This window comes from Chelonoidis abingdonii, chromosome 9 (genome assembly GCF_003597395.2).
Source record: "Chelonoidis abingdonii isolate Lonesome George chromosome 9, CheloAbing_2.0, whole genome shotgun sequence".
Classification (NCBI taxonomy): Eukaryota; Metazoa; Chordata; order Testudines; family Testudinidae; genus Chelonoidis; species Chelonoidis abingdonii.
Window position 1 is genome coordinate 51,408,179 of NC_133777.1, and position 18,853 is coordinate 51,427,031.

At 41.6% G+C, this 18,853-nt stretch overlaps 1 protein-coding gene across 2 annotated transcripts in view; it reads left to right on the plus strand.

The window, feature by feature from the left end:
* Window positions 1-18,853, plus strand: part of DAPK2 (death associated protein kinase 2) — a 109,907-nt gene that overhangs the window by 4,721 nt on the left and 86,333 nt on the right. For both annotated transcript variants that reach the window (XR_012656541.1, XM_032763089.2), the window contains exon 2: window positions 5,721-5,818. Coding sequence is in view for 1 of the 2 variants with exons in the window: in XM_032763089.2 (XP_032618980.1) it covers window positions 5,742-5,818 (77 nt within the window). In the remaining variant the exon portion in view is untranslated. The remainder of the gene's footprint in view (window positions 1-5,720; window positions 5,819-18,853) is intronic.

An 18,853-nucleotide genomic window follows, 5' to 3' on the forward strand; every position in this document is an offset into this window, starting at 1 on the left:
TAAATCAACCAAATCTGAGTGCCCAACTCTGATTAAGCTGACTTGGTTTCACTAATTGACCTAAGGAAAAATTGACCACCTGATTTAAAAAATATTAAGCTTTTCACCCCTTCTTTGGATTGATTGTGCTCCAAACTTCTAAATGTATCATAACAAAAATGGCGTAATCTAGTTGTCTGAGAGATCCTTTATAATTTTCTAGAATTACCACAGAATGTCTGGAAATAGTTCTGTTTATAAACAGTAACTACTACTTGAGAATGGAATATTTCATTCCAAAGGAATTTTAACACCATGAAGGTCATTTTATGCTAGCTCATCCCGCACACCTCCATACTTGCTAATGACAGGCAATTTGGTTCCTCAAGAGTATGATTTATTTTGGGCTTTTACTACATTTACAGCTGGGTGAGAGCCAGTGAGGCTCTCAGTAGGGCAGTGGAGGGTTTTCTAGAATAGGCTGTAGTGATAGAATGGGAAATGCCAACATATCAAAGATTGTAAGGTTTGTAGGCTGGAGGTTGTAAACTCTTTGGGGCAGTTTATAAAATGGGGCTCCAATCCTGAGACATTTGGATGCTAATACAGTATATGATGCCTGTGGGAAGACGTACTGGTTTGACCTTCTGGAAGAAAGATGTGCTTCAAAGATCAACAGAGAAGCTGGTTTCTTTAGTCACTTCAGAAATAGTTGAGCAAATTATAGAGCTATAGAAACAAGGAAGCTCTAAACAGCGAGTGTGGGGGTTTTTTTTGTATGTGGCTACCACTGTGATGTGTTCAAATTGGGCAAAACTTCCCCTTGATAACCTCAGGGGAGATGAGTAAATGGTCAGTTGAACAGGACCTAGCTGTTTCCCCAGAGGTGTCTCAGGCAGGTTCTTCATTCTTAGAGCAGTATTTTCAACTTGTCCCTCAATGTCACAGTCCAGTGTCTCTTTCAGGGTAGTGGTATTCTTTTAGGGGTATTTGCAGTTGTTTTTAGGCATACATCCTGGATTGTGATAAAGGAAGCAGTCAACCTAAGGGAATTACATTCTTTTGACAAGTCTCAGCAGAGTCTAGTACTGTAGCAGATAAGCCTCTTCCCAGAAATGCCTTGCTATTAGTTGCATACTGCTGCACACACCTAGAACTTTCTCCTGCAAAGTGATATGAACACCATATAAGGGTTGGATTTTCAAAAGTCCTCAAGTTGCCTTTACTCTGCTCCTATTAAAGTCAGGAGGGGCTGAGTTAGATCAGCACTGAGCACTTCTGAAAATCCCACCTTAACGTCTATGAATAAAATATTTTCTCTGAATGAACATATGTACTGTTCTGCACTGCATGCCTTACCAGCTATTTTTTAAGATACCCAACACAAGGTAGTAAACTTGGTTCCTCAGGCCCTAAGCAGAGCTGATCTTAGAACTTTTTTGAGGAGATGAAAGAATTGCGTGAGGGATGCACTAGTTTGGGGGAAGCTGCTAGTGAGCTGTTTATTTTCAGCTAGAGGAGAGAGGTTTTTATGCCAGTAATGGGATTAGATTTGGGGAGGAGAAAACAAAATAGTAAACAATGAACAAAATAACAGATTCAGCCAGATTACTGCACCTTTCAGAATGTTCAACATGTAGCAACAGTAATCAATCAGGGAGCTTGAGAAGATCTCTGAAGGGGAATGGCGATAGAAAGGGGAATCGGAGATGGAAGCCATTTTTGCTCAAGTCCACCCTTGTCAGAAGCACAGAATTGTTCCCTACTGTCTATTTTTCTAGTGCTTTATCCATTCTAGTTTTAAATGTCTTCAGTGTTGGGGTTTCCATTGTTTCCCTTGGGTCACTGTTTTGCAGTGTAGTAGAACCTATCATTATTTGGAAAGGGTCAAAAGGGAACAAATGAGCTACATTCAGCATCTCAAACTTGGGAATTGCAGAAAGGCAATTTTGTAGAGCATTTAGTAAATCATGAATGGATAATGGACATTTGGCATGTGCATATAACAGGGCAAATCATGCTCAGTTAGACAGCTGGAGTGCTTATCATATGTTATTGAAACGGTAAGCAAAGGAAAATGAACGATCACAAAATTCATCTGGATCTCAAAATACTAAGAAAATGGTGTTGCACAAAAGCATGCACAACAAAGATGTTAAATGTAGCATCTAGCGAGAGTTATTGGACTGTATTAAATAGTTATGGAAAGGCTGGAATAGCAGAGGAGGGCACCAGATACTGGTTCTCTTCCTCCCTTTGCAAGGATCAGCTGAGTTGGACTTTTAAAAAAGAGATTTGTAATCTTATTTGCATCCCTTCATTTACTGATAAGGTTTTATGAGTGTAAGTGTTAGTCATAGTTCACCATTCAGGGTAAGGGTTGATGCCACATTAAAACAGGAATCTTTCCTCTTGAGACTAGGGGTCACTGAGAAGTAATTGTAGGCTCAACATATAAACTTCGTTAAATCAGGCTTTCAAAAAGCAGTACATGGCGGTGGGGGGAATGTTTCCTTGATTTTCTTTCTTAGTTTAAATGGAAACACTATCCTTGAAAAGGAATCCCAGTAATCTGCAGTGTTTGTTTCCTAAGTGTAAAAACCTGACAGTTCCCCTTCCCCCCCCCCCCCAAAAAAAAGAGTGAGAATAAATTGGCTAGTCTATGCAGTGGCAAAAGCGAACTAACAGCATGAACTGTGACAAGGCAGTTAGATTTGTACAACTCTTTCCGTGCTATGATTTAAGATAGTGTTGGGAACACAGGGAAATCTTTTAAAGGAACATGAGTTTCAATTTGGCAGAGTCCCTTTCAATAGTTTTTCAGTAGTTCAAAGCTATTATCTAAATACATTACAAGTCTACTAATTTATCTAAATAGCCATGTCTTATTGCAGCATTTAGATGGAAGATAATTTTAAAGGATCAAAATAGGTTTTGATGTGCTTTTGCTCCTAGTTCTCCAGTGTGCAAAAGTATTGTAGAGTGAAGGACATTCTTTAAAAAGCTCATCAGAGTAAAGAGATACAGAAACTGGGAGTTCCTAATGTATTGCTTGCAAGCACTGGGTTTAAATCCACATGGGCAAATGAGAATTGAATTGAGAGGTGTGGTGATGACAGCTGTGCCTGAAATACCTTTGTCTCAGGGGTGCACTAGAATTTCTGATAGATAAGTTTGGGGTAGTTACATTTTTACTGTAACATTATAAATATTTGTAAGGGATGTAAAAACATACTTAAAAATAATGAACTGCATAGTGGCTATAGCATGGTCCATGACATGAGTATAACTGGGGGGTTCTGTTTACACAGGAAAGATCAAACCATATTGTAAGCTGCTCAGCATGCTCCCGTATTAAAACTTAGCAATCTTTTCTATAGGGATGTGCACTAAGGCAGTGATTCTCAACCGTTCCAGACTACTGTACCCCTTTCAGGAGGCTGATTTGTCTCGCATACCCCCAGGTTCCACCTCACTTAAAAACTACTTGCTTCCAAAATCAGACATAAAAATACAAAAGTATCACGGCACACTAGTACTGAAAAATTGCTTACTTTCTCGTTTTACCATATAATTATAAAATAAATCGCAACCGCCAGGTTGAGAAACACTAATATAGTATATTGCGCCATATAAACAAGTCATTGTCTGTATGAAATGTTAGTTTGTGCTGACTTTACTAGTGCTTTTCATGTAGCCTGTTGTAAAACTAGGCAAATATCTAGATGAGTTGATGTACCCCCTGGAAGGCCTCTGCTTGCCCCCTGGGGTAAGTGAACTCTTGGTTGAGAATCACTGCCCTAAGGAACAGGATCTGTGGTCTTGCACTTTCACTCGGGAGGTGGCAGTCTCTAAACTAAGTGGACAGGTAAGAAAAGCAATATTGTGCATAAAAGAGATTCAGTCGAGGGGTCAGCTTTTGGGGGGATATTTAAAAAAAATAGAATCCATAGGGCATTCTATAATAATAATATTAAAGGTAATAATTGGAGATATACCAATCTCCTAGAATTGGAAGGGACCTCGAAAGGTCATCGAGTCCAGCCCTGCCTTCACTAGCAGGACCAGTTTTTGCCCCAGATCCCTAAGGATTGGACTCACAACCCTGGGTTTAGCAGGCCAGTGCTCAAACCACTGAGCTATCCCTCCCCCCTGATCAGTTTCTAACAACTCCAGTGTCACATTTTGGATTTTGGACCAGATAGCAAGTGTGAAAAATTTGGACAGGATGTGGGGGGGGGCAGGGGGGGGAATAATAGGTACCTATATAAGAGAAAGCTCCGAATATTGGGACTGTTTCTATAAAATCAGGACATCTGGTCACCCGGCTTGGGCCTAAATTTCTTCCCTAATGAGACTCACTCATATTAGCATCATCTTTTAATTTTATCATGAAAACTCTTTGGGATGAAACACCTGCGTACGCAGGAATTTGAATGATATGAACACTTTAAAACATGTTTTCCAGATAGGCTTTTCCGTTCCCTTTCACGCAGCAGCTGCCTCAAAAATGTTGTAATGTAAAATGAAAATCCAGGAGCTCTGTGTTGGAGAATTCTGTTCTGTACAGGTTCTTACACTGCCCTGATTCCTGTAGGTCTGATCACCTTCCAATCGTGTCTTAAGTGATGTAACTCACCTCCATCACTTGTGGTTTGTTCTTTGTGTTGTCCTCCACCCAAAAAAATTGGGAGCCTAAACTGTAATTCCTATCCACCAGAGCATCCCTGGAATTTGAACCAAATACCTCTAGCACAGAAATTAAGGACTATTCCTCCTAGGCCACGCAGCTACTTACTTTTCTTGTTTACCACCCTGTCAAGGCCCTATGATTTATATTACCATAACTTTCCTTTGGGCAAGACACCCCCTTCAAAATCCATCACTGCTCTTAAAATAGTCAGAGGCAGTCACTACAGAGCAATGTGAGGTGCTCCTGATCCTGAAACCCACCAGCATCGGGCCCTTCTTCTGCAGATCTCTCAGACACTGCTACCCAGGAAAGGAGTGGGCCTGGGAAATGAACCTGATTGTGTCTCATGGCTGTGCAGAGCAATAGGTACACAAGTTCTGAGCTACCCCTTGCTGCTTTTTCCCCGTTTGAAACGATTCATGTCTGAGAGGTCCCTCTGTTGAGCTGCACAGCAGTAGTGCAGGCTTGCCCATGCTGCCCCACCAATGTGCTTCAACACTGACCATCTCAAGCAGGAAGAAGGAATTTCGGTTTCCTGGCCCACTCTATCCTCAGCCTCTCTGCTGAGACTGCCCGTATGGAGGCCAATTTTGCTGATTCTGATGGTGTTTTTTTCCGTGATATGGTCACTCAGGGTCCCTGATCTAGCAAAGCAGTGAAGTGTGTGCTTAACTTTACACATGTGACTAGTCCCATTTAAGTCATTGGGTCTTATATCCATGCTTTAAGTTAAGCATGTTCTTAAGCACTTTGTTGGGTGAGGACCTGGGAGCTTGATTCTGCATGGTGCTGTACGCTACTGGAAGCCAATAGGAGTGGAGGGTACTCAGCACTTCCCAGGGTCAGGTCCTGGCAGCTGGACTCAGACCACGACATTTATTTCAAACAGCCCACAGAACAGCCATCAGGTGATGTAACTTTGAACGTAATGAGCTGGAATAGATTCGAAACGAAGTGTGTTTTTAATGATTCTTTGTTTACTGTGGTTGAGCTTGTGCTACTTTTAAACTGCACAATGAATTTACCATCTTTGTATTTTATATTCCAGTCACATTATCTAGGTGCATCAATGAGGAGTCCAGGGATGGCTGTGTTCAAACAACAGAAGGTGGAAGACGTTTATGAAATTGGGGAAGAGCTAGGAAGGTAAGTGCATACACATGTCACCAACACACTTCAGAGGGTGACAGATGCAGTGATATTTGCAGTATCTTGTAAGAATGAATGAATTATTTTACTGGTGTTCTGCTTGAACATAAGAACGGCCATACTGGCTCAGATCAATGGTCCATCTAGCCCAGTATCCTGTCTCTGACTAGCCTGTGCCAGATGCATCAGAAGGAATGAACAGAACTGGAAAATTTTGAGTGATCCATCCCTTGTTGTCCAGTCCCTTTCTCTGGCAGTTGGAGGTTTAGGGACACTCAGAGGATGGGGCTTTTTCTTCAACAGCAAACATAATATTTTAACAAAACAAGCATATGATGTTTCAATTTAGTTAAACATTCAAGTTTTTAAAAATCAGGTTTGTTTTTGTTAAAATTATTTTTAACTAAAATAGTTAAATGAAATATTAAAAAAAAAACAAAACAAAAATTAAGACCTTAAGACTTCTGGAATATGCTGCTCAAACAGTTTCAATTTTGTTTCTACTGCCTGTCCCTCCCTTCTCGCATTTATCTCCAGACTTGTTCTCCTTGTCCAGATCTATTCTATCCCCAACAATTTTCTAGTCATTGAACTTTTTGAAACTTTGCACTTTTAGAGAGAGGTAAGGGATTGACTCTGTGTATACAAATTTGCAGAGGGACAATAGGGTTGAGGTCTGTTATGTCTCACATCTCTATATTATTTATTTATTTATTTATTTAAAAACAGTTTTTCTATTAACAAGCATGTTATCTCTGGAGATACAAATCCACAGTTTGAGAACTGTAAGACTAAGCATCTCTGATGGTAGCTTCTAGACTGAGTACTGACAGTCCCATTAGGTAGATAGAAAGAGTAACCTAAATAATCTATACAGAAGCCCCTGGAGCCCCATAAAATTGGGTCCCTAATCCATGAACTATTGGAACTCATTTACACAACTTTTCTTAAACATTACATGAATATATTGTCTCATACTACAGAATTAAAATTTATAATCTCTATTCCATGACGAGCTATCTTTGAGCTATAAGGTACCTTGATTAAAACTATCTTTAGATAAGCTTTTTCCTCAAAAACCATTTTATTAAAAAAATCCAATTTAAATTAAAAAAATCAATTTTTTTATTTTTTTATTTTTATTTTTTAAAACCATTGCTTTTTATCCACTCTGAGTTGAACAGCACAGGTCCCAGATAACTGGTGTTATTCCCAATATATTACAACAGAAATATATTCTTTAGTATAAATTTTATTTTCAGTCTTTAGAAAGTTTCTCTGTTCCAATCCCCCTATTTGCTTTCTAACATTTAACACAATATAGGGTTGCAAAAATCAAATTTTAAGCGATAGTAGTTAGCACCATCATATCACTCGCAGTCTTCAAAGGGCTTTATGGGTATTAAGTACCACTGAAGTATTACTATCATTGAAATCAATGGGACTACTTCCATGCTGATAGTTAAGCATTTTCTTAAGTGCTCTGCTGGATTTGGGGGCCTGAATGAGGCAAGTCTCCTCCACTAAATTTGCACTTTACAGTGCACTGAATGCAGAAAGCCCACACCCATAAGAAGATCACACATGCAGCTAAGTTATTGCACAGCCTGAATTCCTGCTGGACATCAAGCAGTTGTCTCTGATAAATGGCTGTGCATGTGCATACTGTGTTCTTCAAAGGCCCATAAGTTAGTCACATTAAAACTCCTCAGTAAGGGCTGTTTCCCTGCTGTCACAGATCCACAGGATCAGTGCTATGGCCCCTGCTTTGGAATGGTTTCTAGGAGGAAGCCCTTTGGTGTGCCACGGAACTCACTCTTCCTCCAGGGTAGTCCACACAGTTTCACTGCCTCCTTAGACTGGACCTCTGGCCCTAAGCACTTCTGCTTCACATTGTGAACTCTAGTTAGTGAGTCCAACTGAGACAGACCTCTGATGGAGACTTGTAGAGTTTTTAGGGATCAGTGCACCCTCCAAGAATTTGCAGTGACATTCACACAGCATTATCAAAAGAGTAAGGTTTATTAGTCATCTGGAACACAGCACAGGAAGTCCTTAGGCTAGCATAGAAAAATGAAGGTTAAAGCATAGTTCTTTCTGGTTAACGCAGAGCCAAGCCAAGCTGAAGTGAACCCCGTTGTTCAAGATCCATCTCTCTCTGTCCATCTGAGTTCCTTTGTCAGATGCCCAGGTATGCCCTACTGTTTCCCACAGCCCACATTAAACCCCCACCTAACATCTCTCCAGTCCTTTGTTCTCCAGGAGGGGAAATGCTGCTCAGTCTCCTTGCTGAGAGGCAGGGAAATCCATATCCTTTTGGGTCATTGCTAGTCCAGGCAGTTGGATCTGCCATTGTATTCTCAAGAGGTCCACTAATATGGGGACTAAGGTCCAAACAGCTAGGTGACATCCACACCTCCATCTCCTAGCTTGTCCCGAAAGCAAACAGTCCTTTTCTCCCCACAGGGTAACAATGCAGCAGCATATAGAAGAAACTGAGACACACATAGGTTTCATAAAAATATTTTAAAAACTTCTCACTTAGTCAGACCTGCCAAATCTTTATCTTAACCCCCAGCTATTCCAGTGCTCCCATTCTCCTCTCTCTCAGAAATGCTCAAACATTCTGTAACACATTAACTTTGGGCAGAGATTGGATCTGGGATATTTCAGCTTGGAAGGTGAAAATTTGTGACTGAAATGACATTTGTGTTTATAATAAAAATGCACAGGTAACTTGAACAATAGCCATTAGTATCATCCTTGTTTTAATATTGTTTTTGTTCTCTACTCAGTACACAATTTTTTACTGTATCTTTTATATAGTGTCACTTTATATCCAAAAGTGATTGTCACAACGTTGTGGGTAAAAATCGGCATCCCTTTTTGGTGTGTAGCAATCCCTTGACTTTTCATATAGTGGCACCATGATTATCTGACAACAATATGCAGTACTTAGACTTTGGATCCAAAACCTTGGCCTTTTCCTAGTGACCTACAGGAACTGTTCCATTAGATCAGCCAGAAGAAGGAACTCCTGTATGTGAGCAAGTACTCTCAGCATATCGTAAGGAGATTTCATCCTCTGGAGCCAGGAAACGTACACTGCAAAACTATTCTAGCTAACATTTTAGTACCTTTTTTACATCTGACTTCCAAGTGCTCTGAATTATCATGATTAGTTACCAGGGGAGGAAATCTTCTCTCTGTGCAGATGAGAAATTTGGGTCTACTTAGCAAGGATTGCAACAGGGAAAACTTGTTCAGTGAAAGACTTTAAGGGATAAGCCTAGACTCTGAGTCCTTGCTTTTCTGTTACCAATTCAGACTTTGTAAGTAAACAGTTTTAACCTGTAAACAGTCATAGCAGGGGAGCTCCACATTAGTTTTGCTTTTCTATTCTCTAACAATTTCAGGATGTATCCTTGGAATTATAATGCATATAATATCACACTGACTTCCTGTGCCAGCTTTATTTTCACTCTTTCGGATCTTGTGAGGGCTTCACAGACTTCTTGTTCCACCTATGCATTGAATCTGTAGTTTGAGCTGGTTATCGTGCCTCTATCTCTGAGCAGTAATTACAGGGTCTGTGACAAGTGATTACTTGCTTTATTGTAAATAAAGTAACGTAATAGACATGTTCCAGCTACTTTAAGAGAAGATTTTCTTTCCGTGCTGGCTGATGGAGCTGTTTGCCAGTAGCTACTTTTAATTATTTTGTATTTGCAGCAGCTTTCAATGCTGGCAGATACAGCTGGATAAAAAGATTCATTTACGGGGTAGAGACAAGGTAAGTCATTGGCAAAAGAAAGAGCTTTGTATGAAATGTAATCTCCATGGTTTGGCAGTTGTTAAACTTCTACCTATCTCCTTGACTCTATTATTTATTACTTCAGAACAAAAATCTTCATTAATCTAGGATTAAGTTTGTTCCAGTTCAGATTCAGCCAGCACATTCAGTAATCCAGGATGTTGCCAGTAAAGCAAACACACATTTATTTATTTCTATACACATCCATTTAAAAAAGGGAGCACTTGTCCTTTGCTCTAGGTGCGTCTCTACAAGCCTTAAATATGCACCAGTGATATGGACCCCTCCCCACAGTCATCAATCAGGCATGCACAGCAACTGGCCATAACCCCGCAGCTGAGGACGTTCACAGCCACAGCAACCTCACCTAGCATAACTTTCTGCCTGAATATGCTCGCTAATTCCACAGCAAAATCCCTTTCAGCTCTAATGTGGAACCGTTCACAACGTACAAATCAGCACAGCCTGCCTCATTTACTGGAGCAGCAGATACAGTAATATCAGTGGAGCCCTTCATGTGCTGGTGCTGTAGCAGTAAAGGCTCTGAGCTTCCTGCTTTCCCAGTTCCATAGCATGTCCCAGTCTCCCCAGCTCCTGTGCACAGAACCTCTCCTTCCCTTTTCCTTGGCCTCTTGCGCATCCTTGTGAAAGCTGCCACACCCGCTTCACTCGTGCTGCCCAAATTGTCCTCGTAGGGCAACGTGCAGAACACAGCTGATCCATCAGGCAACCCGGGAAAAATGAAGGAGCTGATGATACTTGATAGTTCCATCAGCTACACCTGGCAAAGCTAAAATAGATTATGCCAAATAGGAGGAATAATTAATTTTGATACAAATACTTTCAAAGAGACTGCCTTCAATATGGATGAAGTTTAACAAAGACAAATGCAAAGTGCTCCACTTAGGATGGAAAAATCAGTTTCACACATACAAAATGGGAAGAGACTGTCTAGGAAGGAGTACGGCAGAAAGGGATCTAGGGGATATAGTGGACCACAAGCTAAATATGAGTCAACAGTGTGATACTGTTGCAAAAAAAGCAAACGTGATTCTGGGATGCATTAACAGGTGTGTTGTAAACAAGACACGAGAAGTCATTCTTCCGCTCTACTCTGCGCTGGTTAGGCCTCAACTGGAGTATTGTGTCCAGTTCTGGGCACCGCATTTCAAGAAAGATGTGGAGAAATTGGAGAGGGTCCAGAGAAGAGCAACAAGAATGATTAAAGGTCTTGAGAACATGACCTATGAAGGAAGGCTGAAAGAATTGGGTTTATTTAGTTTGGAAAAGAGAAGACTGAGAGGGGACATGATAGCAGTTTTCAGGTATCTAAAAGGGTGTCATCAGGAGGAGGGAGAAAACTTGTTCACCTTAGCCTCTAATGATAGAACAAGAAGCAATGGGCTTAAACTGCAGCAAGGGAGGTTTAGGTTGGACATTAGGAAAAAGTTCCTAACTGTCAGGGTGGTTAAACACTGGAATAAATTACCTAGGGAGGTTGTGGAATCTCCATCTCTGCAGATATTTAAGAGTGGGTTAGATAAATGTCTATCAGGGATGGTCTAGACAGTATTTGGTCCTGTTATGAGGGCAGGGGACTGGACTCGATGACCTCTCGAGGTCCCTTCCAGTCCTAGAATCTGTGAATCTATGAATATATTATCAGAGTGTTCATGTGGAGACTGGAGTTTGTGGTGATTGTAGCTCTTTAGCTAAAAGGGATCCTAGAAAACAGAGAGTTTCAGGACCAAATTTTAGGAAGGGCTGGTCTTTAAATGTTTCCTCTTTCAAAATGAATATATGGGGTTTTGTCAGGGGCAGAGAGGAAGAATGTGTAGAAAATTCAGTTGTTGTAGGAAGAGTTAGCATATATAAAATGGAAACTAAATTGAGTCATGCTCTTAACATAAATCTTAATACATCTTCAACTATAGGGTCTCGATCACTAGAAATGCCTCTGTAACTTGGAAAAAGCCAATTGACAGGTGCTGCTTAATGAGGATGCATTGCACTTTAATTCTAGAACTCTGGATCAGGTGAGATGTTTTGGGACTTCAGCTCTAAGCTTTGAAGCTTTCAGTATATTATTATCTGAACTTGTCTGTTTGCCAGCAAAAGCAACTGTTGAGGAAAAGTCTGCAAAGTCATATTTTTAAATATATATATATATATAAATCTCTATGTGTATCTCTATATACAGACACAGAGATTTAGCCTTGTGCCACCTACAAGGTATAAATGTAGTACATTTGCTTATGCTGGAGATTAGAGAACATGACTTTTAGTGCTTAATCAGATATCTATTTTTACCCGTGTAGAACATACTGCAGAGTTGAGAGTCAGCATTTTGAGTCCTCCGTTCCAGGATTCGGGTGGTTCTTGCAGTCAAATGCAAGCAAAGCCTGCATTTCTATTTTGAGCTCTGAAGATGAAGCTAGAAATAGCAGTTAATTGAGATGCTCTGTGTCCTTTCAATCCTGGAGGGGGGATCCCTGCCTCAGTACCCAGGAATCAGAGTTTCATCACCAGGATTCATTTCAGGGGTATATAAAAGGTTCTTTGACTTCTTAATGTCACTGTTACTCAGGTAATGGCAAATCATGTGGCCCTTTTGGTTGTTTAGTTTGTTACAGTCCACTACAGGCTGTCTGTGAGCATTTCCTGTCCATTTTTTTGTTCCCTACTGTAAGTGTTGAACAGATGTGCTTGCAGTGTAATGGCAGATCATTCTAACCACACAGAGCCCACGTAAATGAGACAGGGCTTGACAGACTCTTCTCTCTGAAGCTGTGTGGTCTCAGTTGTCCTTTTTAAATTATATTGTTAACACTGTGCAGTATCAAAGGTGCATAAAGACTAGTATTAATAGCATCGACAGTGCAGCCTTCTAGAGTGGTTTGCAGTATTTATTCATTGATTTTAAGGTCAGAAGGAACCATTAAGATCACCTAGTCTGATCTCCTGCCTAGCACAGGTCAGAGAATTTCATCCAGTAGTTTCTATATTAAGCTCATATCTTGTGGTTGAGCTAGAGCGAATTTTTAATGAAGAGGTCCCATTTTGATTTAAAGGCTTCTAGTGATGGAGAATCTGCCACATCTCTTGGTAAAATCATTTCAGCAATCACCCTAGAGTCAATACACACATACACACACACATATATATCTAGATAGATAGATACACACAGACATACACGTGTATTTTTTATATTCAGGTAATCCACAAATCTTAATAATAATTTATTGCCAGTAACTTAACAACAGTCTGTATTACATACATAGTTAACTTATATACAGAGCATCTTAACTCAGTCAATCTAGCAGACTAAACTAAAGCCAACAGCCTCTTCCTGTGGCCGGCTCCCACGCCCTAAAGATTCTATTCATCCCCCTAAAGCCACAGTAACACCACAACACATGCATTCTCTCTCTTTCTCATGCACCCCCACACGCCTTAGTAATAGACATGAAACACTGGGGTATTAAATGCTCCAGGCCTGCAATCTCATTATCTCCAAAGCAACAACAGCTAAAAGAAATTTTCATGCAGGCAAAAGTGTTTTGTATTTGAATTTTAAAGACCACTGCTCCTTTGATTAATGGTTTTATGGTGACAAGGGCTTTCCAGTATGTGTGGCTTTTTACTGTTTAAATAACAACAACAACAAAATCAATGGAAAGGTGCATCTTAGAGTCATTAGACTGTCACCTAAATATGTCATAGTCTCATCCACAGGCTGATGTTGTCATTTGTGCCCTCCTGACAGTATTGTTCCACCTTGCATATTACACCTATGGATCTGTCTTTGTTGCAAAGGGTAGGAAGTGTGAGGGGGCTCATGGGGAAGCTTTGTCTGAAGTCTTTTCCCTAAGAAAGCATGTCAAACACAGAGCACTGCAGGAACAGCAAAGCAAGGCCACCCAGAGGATTCAGGGGGCCTGTGGAAAAGCAATTTCGGGGGCCCCTCCATAGCACAAAGCTGCAATACTAGAGAATCCGCTATTCCCGTGGGGGCCTCTGTGGGGCCTGGGGCAAATTGCCCCACTTGCCCCCCCGCCCGGCAGCCCTGCAGCAAAGTTAGGGACTTCAGGCATGAGTCAGGTCTCTGGGACAGTATCCATGCAGAGGCCCAGGATATCCTTACCATGGGCGGCAATTCTGGGGGAAGAAATCTCTGCAGATCCCATCTCCTTTTTGCACCTCCTTGTCCGGTCATGGTGGTCGGACAACAACTTCCTCCTCCAAATCTGATAGCTCTCTGAAAGACCCTGTGCTTCCAGCGGCCTGTCATTCTTGGCTTGGACCCTCCTAGTTCCCTGGCAATTTAAAGGGCCAGGAGCTCCCAGCCGCTTCCACTACCCCAGGGGCCTTTTTAAATTGCCGGTCTGGGGAAGCTGCCCCCTGCCGGTCTCAATACTGGACTGTACCAGCTTACTTTCACCTCTGGGAGGGTCCCCTCTTTGCAAAGATCTAGGGGGCAGGAGCTAAGCTGGTGTCAGAAGGGGACCAAAACCAGAAGTTATTCAGTATGTGTGAGAAGCAAGAAATGCTTCTGCCAACTTAGGGCTAGTAAAGACTTAGTCATATCTGAAATCCTTTTGGCCATAGGAATGAACAGGAAACCACTGGCTGTTTGACATGGCTGCTGATACTGCATCCTGGACTATAAAGGGGCAGACAAATGTGCATTCATGGTACAGGTTACCTTCTTCTGACTGGAGAAGCACACAAAGCCTGCTGAAAGTATGCAAATCGGAGTGGTGACACAGCCATCTTGTTCCTTGGTACCACGTACTGCCCAGAGAGGCCAAGAATGGATTAGTCGGAGCAATGCTCCCTTGACACAAAAACTGTGCTGAATCCAATTGGGTCTTTCCTGCATTATCACCAGTCAGTGATGTGCTTAGACTGCAGACCTTAAAGGGATCAAGTTTGTCTGCACATGCATCCATTTCTCTGCATTTCTTGGAGGGTTTCAAACTGGGTTGGAGAAGAGAGACTTTGGCTGAAATCCTCACTTCCTGCATATTTGCTGGGATCCTCGTTTTATTCATTTTTCTTGTGTTTTAATTTTTGGAGCTAAGTTATTTCAAATGTCACTAACTGCATGTTGCATCTGGTTCATTTCTTACTCAATCATCGATCTGTCCTGGTATTTCTGTTCAGAGCCTGGGGAATGGACCATTATGTATCTTCAAGACCAATTATTTTCAGTGGGGCTCTGTTTAGGGGTGTAATGGAAGAGGCAGTGTGTGCTACCTTGTCCTTTACAGATTAAAGTGTATGCCCACTTCTGGGCAGTCCTGAGTGAGGGGGAAAATGAGACAAAAGATAGATTTCAACATCAGTTCTCCAAATGTCTGAACAGCAAATGAGTTTAATACAGTACAGGGCAACAAAACATCAGTCATGATTTGCTAATGAGTTGGGCTGTTCACTCCCCAGAGTAAAGTTCCTAATATACTGTACTCAGTGTTCAGTATCTCTGCTTTAAAAATTACAACCACTGTTTGTTGCCTTATTATCTTGCATTTTATTCTCTGCAGATTTAAGGCAGGATTGCTTGGCATCTCAGTTCCCCATCTGTAAAATGAAGATACCAACACTTCCTCTCCGCACTCGTTGCATGTCTTGTCTATTGAGATTATAAGCTCTTCAAGGCCAGGACTGTCTCTTACTCTGCTGATATACTCACCCAGCTCCATGGGACCCTCATCCTTGGGCACTATCATAATAAAATGATTAATAATAAGGAAAAGAATAAGACTCAGGTGAATGTCCATATCTTTAGTGCTGTGGAAATCTGCTTCCCTGTCAGTAGGAAGAAAGAGGAAACCCTCTATCAGCCTCCTGCTACTCTGATGAGCTAAGTAAAAGGTCATTCAAGGTGAACTAACTGGCTATTTCTCTTGCTTCACAAGAGAAACATGCTTGGCTTTATTTGAAAAGCCCTGAGACTGAAGGCTTGATCTTGTTCTTGGTTTATGCAGTCACTTACTGCTAGATAGCCTGAAAAACTGAGTACGTCACCATGCTCAGTAGCTGACATTACAAGGTCCAATCAGTGCATGAGCTAGATTTTGTTCTTGTGGTGTCCAGCTGGGAACTGTCCTTTCATTACTGTATCAGCAACCTTCTTTCAGGCTGCTTCTGAATCTCTCTCTCTTTTTTTTTTTTTTTTTTTACTTGTCTCTGAACTGTGAGGTTTTTGATGGGAGATGAAATGTTCTTGTGGTTTTTTAAATGCGTGAGAACTAGATGACTCTCTCCACATGTCTCAGGTGGTAAAGGAATTATTTCATTTCATTGTACTTAATTTCTATGCACAGTCACAGTTTCTGTGGAGAACAGACAAGTTTCTCTGCAGTTGAGCAAAGTTGTAGTGTACATACCTGATCTTCCACAGAAGAATAAAACAGGAAATGTGCTCTGAAAATATACCCATAATTACTATAGGTGTTTATTTTGGCCAGTGTTGTTTCCTTCCATACTCTAGGTCAGGGGCCGGCAACCTTTCAGCAGTGGTGTGCCAAGTCGCGTGCCGGTAATACATTTTAATGTTTTTTAGAAGGTCTCTCTATAAGTCTATACTATATAACTAAACTACTGTTATATGTAAAGTAAACAAGGTTTTCAAAATGTTTCAGACGCTTTATTTAAAATTAAATTAAAATGCAGATCTTATCAGTTTAGTATGATCCTTGCCCTTGCTTTCCCTTGCTGAGTTTTCCAATGTCTGGTGGCACGTATTTAGATACTTTAAGCTGCACACAGGCTTCTGAGTGATCAGTTGTTAAACGGCTGGAACCCCAGATCGGCGGCTGAGGTGAATGGAGCTGGCAGCTGGTAGGGCTAAGCAGGGCCAGAGGCCTGGACCCTGTCTGGCAGGGGGCCTGTGCTGGAAGCAAGGTGAGTGGGGCTGTGGCAGGGACCCTGGCTGTCAAGGGGCCAGCAGCCAGAACCCCAGAGCGGCAGCGGGCTGAGTGGGTCAGCTCACCCAGCGCTGGGGTTTCAGCGGCGGCCTGAGCATCTCCGCCAGCCCCCACTCTGGGGTTTCAGCTGCCGGCTCCTGCCATCTGATGTCTCAGCCCACTGCCAGCCTGGGGTTCCTTCACCCAGGCCAGCAGCGGGTGCTGAGTGGGACCGGCAGTGGGACCCCGGCTGGCAAGGGGCCAGCAGCGGGAACCCCAGAATGGTGGCAGGCTGAGCAACTCAGCCTACCGCTGCTCTGGGGTTTCGGTCACTGGCTCCTGCCAGCTGGGGTCTCAGCCCACTGCCAGCCTGAGGTTCCTTCCCCCAGGCCAGCAGCGGGTGCTGAGTGGGACCGGCGGTGGGACCCTAGCTGGCAAGGGGCAAGCAGTGGGAATCCCAGAGCGGCGGTGGGCTGAGCAGCTTAGCCCACCCCATGTGCCATCAAAAATCGGCTCGCATGCTACCTTTGGCATGCATGCTGTAGGTTGCTGACCTCTGACCTAGGTGACTAGGGTAGGATCAACAGGATTGACTTGTATGATGACAACTCAAATGTTAATTGCTCTGAAAGGCCCAATCCCTCAGGCTGCTGAGTGCCTCCTGCAAAGTGCTAATTACCCTCAATTCCCATTGACTTCAATGAGCTTTATCTTTCAACTCCCTCTAACTTAGTGCCCTTTCCAGAGGAATTCACTACTCATTAAATAGACTAAAGGACATCAAACTCAGTGTTTTACTACCAGCAATAAGACCTTGAAGCCTGGCATATAATCAGTGTTTTAGTAACATGGCTAGCAAATATTTACTTACAGTAGTGAAACCAAAAAGCAGAGATAATTGGGGTATTCTACACATGGGAGGAACCTGCCAACTCATGATAAGAAAAGGTGTCATAGTTTAAACATGTGTTATGCACAGATACTCCCCAGCGAACAGAGGGATGTGATTACTACTGGGAGAAATTTCCAGTAATGTACATTCTGGTCATAGGTTCAGGTCAGGGCTTTGATTTTTTTTCTAGCTCTGAAAATCCTTCAAAGCAATGTTTAATTCTTTGAACATTGGTCTTTTCTGGACGGCCAGCCAAATGAATACTAGGAAAGAGTGTGTGTGTGTGTATGTGTGTGTGTGTTTGTGTGCGTGTGTACACATACATATATGTATGAAAAATATATCTTGTGTGTGTTTGTGTATTAGGGAGTGGCTAAGATTGCACCCAGCTTCCGTTGTAACATCTTATTTTAGCCCACTTATAACTTTGACCTGGAAAATTGGTTTAGGCTGAAAATAGTCAGATTTACCCTGAAGGCAAAGGATAATGTTTCTGCAAAGTCTGACAAGAATTCAGCAAGCTGGTTTTGAGTTACAGGTCAATAATATTTTTCGGGCTGTCAAACAATTAAAAAAAATAATTGCAATTAATTGATTTCCTTTTCAACACAGAATACAAAGCGCACAGTGCTCACTTTATATTACTATTTTTATTACAAATATTTGCACTGCAAAAAGATAAAAGCAATAGTATTTTTAATTCATCTCATACAATTACTGTTGTGCAATCTCTTAATCATGAAAGTGCATTTTACAAAGGTAGAATAATTTTTTTAACATAACTGCACTAAAAACCAAAACAATGTAAAACTTTAGAGCCTATTCATCCACACAGTCCTATTTCTTGTTCAGCCAATCGCTAGGACAAATAAGTTTGTTTACATCTATGGGAGATAATGCTGCCCACTTCTTATTTACAATGTCACCTGAAAGTAAGAACAGGAGTTTGCATGGCACTGTTATAGTCAGCGTTGCAAAGTATTTACATTGCCAGATGTGCTAAACATTTCTATGCCGCTTCAGTGTAAATGTTACTTACAATTCCTTGAAATCTCATGCAGTGGTAATATCTGAAGAAAATTGTGTGTGTGTGTGTGTGTGTCTGTACACAGCCTGGTCCCAATTGAACTCCTATTGATATCAATGGTTATGTTTTTTTTCATTACTAAGGGCTTTACGGGAACAAGGTAGAGTGCTACGTATGAAAGAGCATGTTTCTCTCCATTGGTTGGTTGTAGTGCTGTAGGGTACGTCTACACTGCACGATTATTTCGAATTAGCTTAAACCGATATTACAAAACAGATCTAATAAAATCGGTTTAGCGTGTCCACAGTGGGATCCCGAAATCGATTGTTTGCGTCCATGGTCCAAAGCTACCATCGATTTCAGGAGCGGTGCACTGTGGGTAGCTGTT